This window comes from Marmota marmota, unplaced genomic scaffold (genome assembly GCF_001458135.2).
Source record: "Marmota marmota marmota unplaced genomic scaffold, marMar, whole genome shotgun sequence".
Classification (NCBI taxonomy): domain Eukaryota; kingdom Metazoa; phylum Chordata; class Mammalia; order Rodentia; family Sciuridae; genus Marmota; species Marmota marmota.
In genome coordinates this window covers 5923636-5933090 of record NW_026000020.1, presented here as the reverse complement: position 1 = coordinate 5933090, position 9455 = coordinate 5923636, and the positions used below count along the sequence as shown (strand labels likewise).

Here is a 9455-nt window from a genome sequence, read left to right as displayed (position 1 = left end):
TGGTAGTGTGTGTGTGTGTGTGTGTGTGTGTGTGTGTGTGTGTGTGTGAGAGAGAGAGAGAGAGAGAGAGAGAGAGAGAGAGAGAGATATTATTTGTTTTCTGGTAATAGGGATTGAACCCAGGGGTACTTAGCCACTGAGCCACATCTTCAGCCCTTTTTAATATTTTATTTAGAGACAGGGTCTCACTGAGTTGCTTAGGGCCTCACTAAGTTGCTGAGGCTGGTTTTGAACTTATGATCCTCCTGCCTCAGCCTCCCTGGCCACTGGGATTACAAGCATGCGCCACAACGTCAGGCCTAGTTTGTGTTTTTTGAGGATCTGATTCATTTCATCCAAGTTGTCCAGTTTATCTGGGTAAAGCCATCTGTAGTGTCCCCTTGTTAGTCTTCCTATGTCTGTGGGGTTTTTAGTGATAGTCTCATTTTTATTTCTGATATTAGTAATCTATACCTTCTCTCTCTTCATTTTTGTCAGTCTTGAGGTTTGTCAGTTTTATTGGTCTTTTTAAAATTGGGATTTTTTTGTTTGATTCTCTCTGTTGTTTTTGTTTTCAAATTTGTTCACTTTGGCTTTGATTGTTACTATTTGTTTTCTTCTGCTCATATTCTGTTTATTTTGCTATTCTTTCCTAGCTTCTTCAGGTAGAGCTTTGATTACTGATTTGAGATTTTATCTTTTCTAATATGAGCACTTTGTGCCATTAATTCCCCTGGAGACACTGCTTTGGCCACACCCCACAAATTTTTTTTTGTGTTATCATCCCCATTTAGTTCAACTTATTATTATTATTTTTTTATTTCTATTGAGACATCCTCTTTACCCATGGATTTTTAAAAATCATGTTGTCTATTTTCCAAGTGTTTGAATATTTTCCTGCTTTCTTTCTGTTACCGACTTCTGGTTTGTTTCCATTTTGGACAGAGGACATACCATATTGGATTTTATTCTTTTAATTTTTTTGAGGTTTGTTTTGTATTTGAGGATGTGCTTTGTCTTTGTATGTGTCCCGTGGGTACTTGAAAAGAACAGGTACCTTGCTGCTGTTGTGTGGCGCTTTCTACAGCTGTCACTTAGATTCTGTTCATTGGTGGTGGTGTTGAGCATCCTTGCTGATTTTATATCTAGTTGTTCTATCAATTGTTGCTAGAGCAGTGTTGAAGTCTCCAATTATAACTGTGAATTTGTCTGTTTTCTTTCAATTCTGTTGGTCTTTGTTTCACATATTTTGTAGTTGTTTTGTGCACACATGTTTACTGTTGCTATGTCTTTTGGTGGATTTATAATTTAAAGTCCTTCTTTCTTTCTAGGAATATCCTTTGCTCTGAAGTTTACTTTTCGGAGATAGCCAATCCTGAGTTCTTTTTATAAGCATTTGCATGGCCTGTCTTTCCCCATCCTTTCATTGTAACTTGTGCATGTAACTATATTTGAAGGACAATTTTTATAGACACCATGTTATTGAGGCTTTTTTTTAAAAGTCCTCTATACCAATCTGTCTTTTAATGGGCATATTTAGATCATTTACGATTAGTGTAACTATTGATAAGTTTGGACTTTGGGGCCATTTTATTTTTTTGTTTTCTAATTTTTAAAATTTTTTTTCACTTGCCTGTTTTTGTTTTCCTTGGCAACCTACCTGCTTTGCAGCCTTTGTTACTTAAGCTTTTTTTAAGAATTATGTTCTTATTTATAATGTTTTTAGGGTTTCTTTTCATATGGCCTTTTTGGTGGTTGTGCTAGTTATTATATTATGGATACATAAATTCTCAAAAATCTACTGATATCTGCATTTTCCCAGTTTTAGTGACAGGCAGACACCTTGTTTTCCTTTATCCCTCCCATTTGAAATAAAATGTGTTATTCTCTCTTCATACACTAAGACCCACATTAGATTGTGATATGATTTTTTAAAAATATTTTTGTGCTATAATTTTTATTAAAACTTCAGCTTGTAAAACTCAAGCAGAGTTTTTATTTACCCCCGTGTTCCCCCTTTCTGATATTACAAGTCTTTAGTTATATTCTTTTGTTTATGAAACTTCTTTTCCCCCCTTTAAAAGTAGCTCTGCTAAAAACAAATTCTTTTAGCTTCTTTGTTTGAGACTGTCTTTATTTTACTGTAATTTCTGAAGAATATTTTCACCACATATTAGATTTGGGGTTGACAGGTCTTTTCTTTTAGCAATATTAAGACATATTATTCCACTTTCTTCTGACCTCCAACGTTTCTGATGAGAAAACTGCTGTCATTAGAATTGATCTTTCCTTATTGATAATATATCATTTCTCTTTGGCTGCTGTTGAAAATGTCTCCTCTGTCATCCGTGTTTGGAGGTTTGGCCTCGGTGTAGACTTCTTTGGGTTTATTCTCAATAAATTTTGCTCAGCTTCTTGAATCTGCTATCTTATTAGTATTTTGCCAAATTTGGAGAATTTTCATTTTTTTTAAATACATTTTTTTTTTTGTATTTTTTCTCTTCTTCTTCTGACACTACAGTGACTTGAATATTCTCTCCATTTCTCTTTCCCTAATCCTACATGTCTGTGAGGTTGTGGGCCTCCTCTTCCATCTATTTTGCCTTTGTGTTTTAGACTGGATACTTTGTATCATTCTGTTTTCAAGTCTACTCATTCTTCTTTTTTTGTCTCTTTGACTCTTGAGTCCATTCACTGGATTTCAAATTTTGGTTATTCAAAAAAAATTTTAACATTTCCATTTGGTTCTTCAGTGTGTCTTTTATTTCTTTACTGAGACTTACTACATTTTTATTCATTTCAAGCACATTTATAACTGCTTGTTAAAGTGTTTTTATAAATGGTGATTGCTGTAAAATCTTTGCCAGACCATTCTAATGTTTGTCATCTTGGTCTTGATAGTGTCGATTTTCTTTCTTCATTAAGTTTGAGATCTTCCTGACTTTAGAGAGGATGAGTGACTTACTTATCTATTTCTACTAAACCAAGACATGTCAGTGTTTTATAAATTGGTCACTGGACCTCACTGAACTCTGGTCTAGCTGACCTTCTCCGATACGGCTCTGGTGGACAAAGGAAAGTACAACTTGTTGTTGCCAGATGGAGGCCGAAGTCCAGGTTCACCCCTCGACCTCTGTGGACCTCCCCAGGACCAGGCGCTCCTTGGTAAGGATGGGCTCCCCTCTAGGACTCCTTTGATGATCATGCTGGCCGGATGGGAGGGGTACGTTTTTATTGCTCTCTAGCCTCCTTGGACATTGTGGATGAGTGGCCTTGTTACTTTTCAGTGGTGGAAAAGTCTTGACCTATCACAAGGCCTGCTCTGACGCCATCCTAGAGAAAACAGGGAGGGCTGCTTCATGAACACCTGGGGCAGTGGGAATCCCAGGCTGCCTCCAAGGTCCTCCTGGACATCCTGCTGTGGTGACTTGTTGCTGACCTGCGGACTCAGAGTCCTGGCTCTCTGCTCTGCCTTCTTTGATAAAGACGCAGCAAGGTTCTGGTGTACTCTACTGTAGCCTGCCAAGGCCAGCCATCTAAGCTCTCCACCCAGCCTTTGCTAGTAGAGATGAGAGATGCAGATGCATCTTTTCTCTAGCATTTGGCTGGAGTAGAGCACCTTTCTTTGTGTGCCAATCTCCCTAGTCCATTTACCTCCTTTGCATCTTTTAGAGTATTCCTATACTGTTTTAATATTATAATGTCCATAATTTTTTGGTTGTACTTAGTTAAGGGAGGAATAGGGAAAAGTGCATTTTCTCCATCTTCCCAGATACCGAAGCCCTTGCCTTCACTCTTGAAGGATACTGTTGCTGTATATAGAATTATTAGTTAATATTTGTTTTCTTTCTGACCTTTTTAAAGATTGGTTCACTTTAGGTATACATGATAGCAGAATCCATTTTGATATAATTATACAAGCACGTAATATATCTGTTGCTAATAAGGACCCCTTATTATCTTGTGGATGTATACAATGGTGAGATTCACTGTGGTGTATTCATGTATGTACACACGAAGGTCATGTCCAATTCATTCTACTGTCTTTCCTATTCCTGTTCCCCATCCCTGCCATTCATTCCCCTTTGTCTAATCCACTGAGCTTTTATTCCTCCTCTCCCCCACTTATCATGGGTTAGCATTCCCATAACAGAGAACATCTGACCTTTGGCTTTTTGGGGATTGGTTTATTTCACTTAACCTGTCTTTCTGACCTTTAAATATCTAAAATCCACCATTTCATCTGAGCAATCATCCATATTCATAGTGCTTTTTCTCTGTATGTGATGCATACCATTTCTTTTTTCCTTTGGCTGCTTTTAAGATTTTTCTCTTTATTTTTAAGTTATGGTACTATTCTTTATATAATGTTATGCCTTGGTTTGATTTTCTTTGTATTTATATTGCCTGGGATTTGTTGAGCAACTTGGCTCTGTAAGTTATTTTTTAAAGAAAATCTTAGAAATTCTCAGCTATTATTTCTTCTAATCTATATTTATACCCCATGTGTTCTCTCCTTTTCTTCTGAGACTCCAGTTATAGTTATGTTGAACATCATGAGATCGTCCCACAGATCACTGAAACTTTTGTTGATTTACATAAACTTTTGTTGTTGTTGCTCTTTAGACTGGGGATTTCTCTTCACAGATTTTCAAGCCAACTAACACTTTATTCTAACACTTCTAATTTGCTGTTAGGCTGATACAGCTGTTGTACTTGTCTCAGTTCATTTTGTATTGTTATAACAAAATACTGGAGGCAGGATACTTCATAAAGAAAAGATGCTTATCTTATCACAATTCATTTTTTTTTTGGTGGGGAACAAATGCAGGGCGACACACATGCAAAGCAAGCAAGTGCTCTACCACTGAGCTACATCCCCAGCCGCTCTCTCATCATAATTCTGCTGAATGTACCACCACCTCAGTACCTGACCTCAGCCACATCCAAGCAGCACTTTTGTTTCAAATTTTCTTTTTGGGTCTTTCAGTTTCTCTGCTGAGATCCTCATTTGTTCACTTGTTAGGACCTTTCTTTTCTTTCTCTTCAACACACTTATAATGTTTATAATAGAAATAATTATAGTTTGCTTATATTTATGAATGAAAACACTTATGAACATGTTGAGGCCCTTTTCTGCTAGTCCCAACATCTGGCTTATCAGGGCAGGTCTACTGATGACTGTTTTCTCTTGACTGTTTTTGGTCATGGTTTCCTGACTTTCTATCTGGTGATTCTTTGGTTTCTACTGGGCAGTATGGGTGATTTGTAGAGACTTTGGGTTGAATTTTCTTTGTCCTGGGAGATGCTTCCTCATTGTTCTTTTAAAACTGATTTTTTAAATAATGGCTTTATTAAGACATAATTCACATCAATCACGCATTTAAAGTGTATGATTCAGTGATCTTGAGCATATCCACAGATTTCTATAACCATCCCACAGTCAGCTTTAGAGCAGCTTCATCTCCTCGAAAAGCAGCCACCCTGTGCCCCTCAGCTCTCTGCTGCCTCTCCCTGACCCCCACCCACCAGCTGTAAGTAATATGATTTTGTCTGTTATAGATTTTCTTACTATGGACATTTCATATAAGTAGAATTTACAATAAGTGGTCTTTGGTAACTGGTTTTGTTCACATCTTAAAGATTCTCTATACTGTAGCATGTACCAGTTTGCTATTCTTTTTTATGGCCACATCATATTCCTGGTGTGGATACACCACAGTGTGTTTATCCACTTACCATTTGATAGGTGGAGAGCTGGGTTTTATCCTAGCAGGCAGTTAACTTGGCTGAACCCAAACTCCAAACTCTCTCCTGCTAAATAAATAGTAAATTGAACCCAGGGGAACTTAACCACTGAGCCATAGCCCCTTTAATTAATTAATTAATTAATTTTTTAAATTTTGGGACAGGGCCTCACTAAGTTGCTGTGGCTGGCCTTGAACTTGGGATCCTCCTGCCTCCGCCTCCTGTGCTGCTGGGATTACAGTTGTGCACATTACACCGGGCTTGTGCCTTCCTTTTGAGGATGAGTGCTACTCCAGTTTTTGTCTGTTCTTGGTTGCCCTCCAGGGCCTTCAGATAGTTGTCTCTACATTTCTTCCACAGTTTATCACTGTGTGAGGTTTAGCTAATCAAATCTACTCCCCGACCACTGGATGCAGAACCCACAATATCTCACATTCCAATTGGCAATACGGCTTGTGGAGCCTTCCAGTGACCCACCCCCTCAAGCCTCAAATACAGGCCCTCTCCTGAGCCCAGATAAACGTCTCAGATAAAGAGTTGAATGCTGCTGGTGATCTGAAGTCCCTCCATCAATGCCAGCCAGGAAGGTGAACCCTCGGAAATAGAGATTTCAGAGTTGGAGAGGTCTCTTGAGCAGGGGTATAGCTGACGGAATTCAAGTAGCCACTCTCTTTATATGAGAGCTGAACCTCAAGGCGTGTGAATTTTATCACCCCTTGTGATGAGGGACCAAGCCTGGCCCGGGCGGCTATAAAATTCAACCTGGACCTTTCCACTTTTCCAAGGTAGCTATTACCCTTACTCCCCAGAAAGGGGGAGGTGAGGAACACCTCCGGCTGTCTGTCGCCTTTGGGGACTTCACCACCACAATAACATCATCATCATATAAGAGCACTTCTGTGAAGCTTGAACTCATCTTCTGTCCTGAGGGGTCCTTGTGGTCCCTAAAGCCTCTGTGGCCTTCTGGAAGTTCCAGGGAGGAGAGTAGGAAGATGTTTTAGGGAATGTCATCTTGTCAGCCCTGAGCCCAGTACGTAGCAGCTGCCTGATAGATGTTCGTACGGCTGAGTGCCTGATTTGCTAAGGAAAGCCCCATGGTTCTGACGCAGTGTTGGGGTCTTCTGAGTCCATTACTTGCATCCTACATTTCGTGCATTTAGTCGTGAGCGTCCGCTAGAGAGAACGGTGGCTAGATGATATCTAAGTGGAATTCTCCAAGTTCCAAAGTCTTCCAGAGAAGTTTTCAAGAATTAAATGCTTTACCATGTCGTCCATTTGCCTTAGTTAACCTGGATGAGAGAACCAGGGAGCCAGGAGGGGGGCTCTGTTCTGCCTCCCAGTTGTTCATTCATTAAAAGATTCTATTTAAAGTGATGTTTTCCACAGCATCTGGTGATGCTTCCCCATTTAGGACAGAACACAAAACATCACCAATTGTCGGTGTTGCTGGGGCTATAACTTGAACGGTGTCAGGGAAAAAATTATTGTGAAATACAAATAAGAAGCTTTGACAGTGCACCATTTTTTCTTTCATGGTAGGGTGTACTTTGACATATTATATATACATGGAGTATGACTTATTCTGATTAGAATCCCATTCTTGTGGTTGAACATGATGTGGAGTTTCGCTAGCCATGTATTTATATATGAACTAGGAAAGTGATGTGTGATTCATTCTACTATCTTTCCTATTCCCATGCCCCCATTTTCCTTTGTCTAAGCCCGTGAACTTCTATTCTTCCCTCTCCCCACCCTCCCTTATTGTGAGTCAGCATGTGCATCTCAGAGGAAACATTCGGCCTTTGGTTTTTGGGGATCGGCTTATTTCACTTAGCATGATAATCTCCAGTTCCATCTGCCATAATTTCATCCTTATTTATGGCTGAGTAATATTCCATTCTGTATATATACCACATTTTTTTTTTTATCCATTCATTTGTTGAAGGGCGCCTAGGTTGATTCCAATAGCTTGGCTATTGTGAATTGAACTGCCATAAACATTGATGTGGCTATTTCACTACAGTATGCTGATTTTAAATCCTTTGGATATATACTGAGGAGTGGGATAACTGGGTCAAATGGTAGTTCCATTCCATGTTTTCTGAGGACTCTCCATACTGCTTTCCATAGTGGTTGCACCAATTTGCAGTCCCACCAGCAAAGTATGAGTGTGCCTTTTCCCCATTCCTCACCAACATTTATTGTTACTTGTGTTCTTAATAATTGTCATTCTGACTAGAGTGAGATGAAATCTCAGTATGGTTTTAATTTGCATTTCTTTAATTGCTAAAGATGTTGAACACTTTCTCACATATTCGTTGACTGTTCATATTTCTTCCTCTGTGAAACACCTGTTCAGTTCCTCTGCCCACTTATTGGTTAGGTTATTATTATTATTATTTTTGGTGTTAAGCTTTTTGAGGTCTTTGTATGTCCTGGAGATGAATGCTCTCTCTGAAGTGCAGGTGGTGAAGATTTACTCCCATTCTGTTGACTTTCTCATCATGTTCTTGATTGTTTCATTTGCTGCGAAGATGCTTTTTAGTTTTATACTATCCCATTTATTGATTATTGATTTTACCTCTTGAGCACCACTTTGATTGTCTTTCTTTATAAAAATGCAGATTATGTGACTTCTCTGAGGAGACCCGTGGCTTCTAGGTATGCCGTTGGCCTGTTTCCGAAGTTCTACCGAGCAGAAGATGGCAGAGTGTACAATGTAAGTCAGAGTTGCCTCTGTGGCTGGGTCTGGTGACCTGCTGAGGTCACCTCAGGTCACAGAGGAGGTGGCCATTCAGGTGGAAGGGTTCCTTTGGCCAGTGCCATTGATGAGCTCACAGCCAAGGAGCTATGTGCAAGGAAGCCCTGGACCACCAAGAGATGAGCGCAAAGCCCTTTTGGCCAGAGATACCTTGTGATACCTAATGCCATGTCAACGCCATGTTGGTAGCTCTTTCACGGTGTCATTTAGGGATTAATGACAAGGAGGAAAGCCCGTACATATGTGTTCATCACAGATGCAGTTTGTTTCTGAATATTTTCCATCCCAGGCTGGTTGAATCTGAGGATGCTGGAGGGCTGACTATCCTAAACAATGTAAACCGAGGCTGGCCCTAGGCAAGAATGCAAGTTGAATTCTCCAGGTCCTGAAATTTGCCCTGGACAAGCACCTGTGGGCGCCATCCATCCAAGGGTATCTCGGTTGAAAGGCTGGAGATTTTTCCTGCAGGATTTGGAGGATCATTTGCAAAGTTGTTTTGAACCCTCAGCTCTTGATCGCTTCGCTGCGTTCCAGGTGACTTATTTTGGCGCTGTCTTCTCATTTCTGCTTTTTCCTTTTATTTTCATTCAGCTGACGGCTAAATCGGAACTGATCGATCGGTTCGCGGGGTCCTTAGAACAAGCCCTGGAGAGCTGCAGGCGGCGGATGGACTGGCTCACCAGTGGGAGCCGGCAGATTTTCGGGGTCATCCTGGAACAGTGCATCACCTTAGTGTTGGATTTCGGCGACATTCTGGAGGGCGAGCTTCCTCTGTGCCGAGAGGCTCTGACCATGGTCCTGCGGGAGCAGGTGGCTCAGGTCGCCAGGTTCAATTTCATATGGTGAGTCCCCAGGGGAAGCACAGAGGGCGGGGAAGAGCCACAGCGATCGGCGGGTATTTGTCCTTCAGAGGCACAGCTCGCTCTGGGGGGGGGGGGGGGTGGGGTCGGGGTCGGGGTGGGGACGG

General features: G+C 40.6%; 1 protein-coding gene across 5 annotated transcripts in view; it reads left to right on the top strand.

The window, feature by feature from the left end:
- The window catches only part of LOC107154118 (von Willebrand factor A domain-containing protein 3B-like), an 83557-nt gene that overhangs the window by 59586 nt on the left and 14516 nt on the right, over positions 1-9455 (top strand). For all 5 annotated transcript variants that reach the window (XM_048810311.1, XM_048810309.1, XM_048810310.1 and 2 more), the window contains exons 3-4: positions 8352-8446; positions 9080-9330. In XM_048810311.1, coding sequence (XP_048666268.1) covers positions 8352-8446; positions 9080-9330 — 346 coding nt within the window. The remainder of the gene's footprint in view (positions 1-8351; positions 8447-9079; positions 9331-9455) is intronic.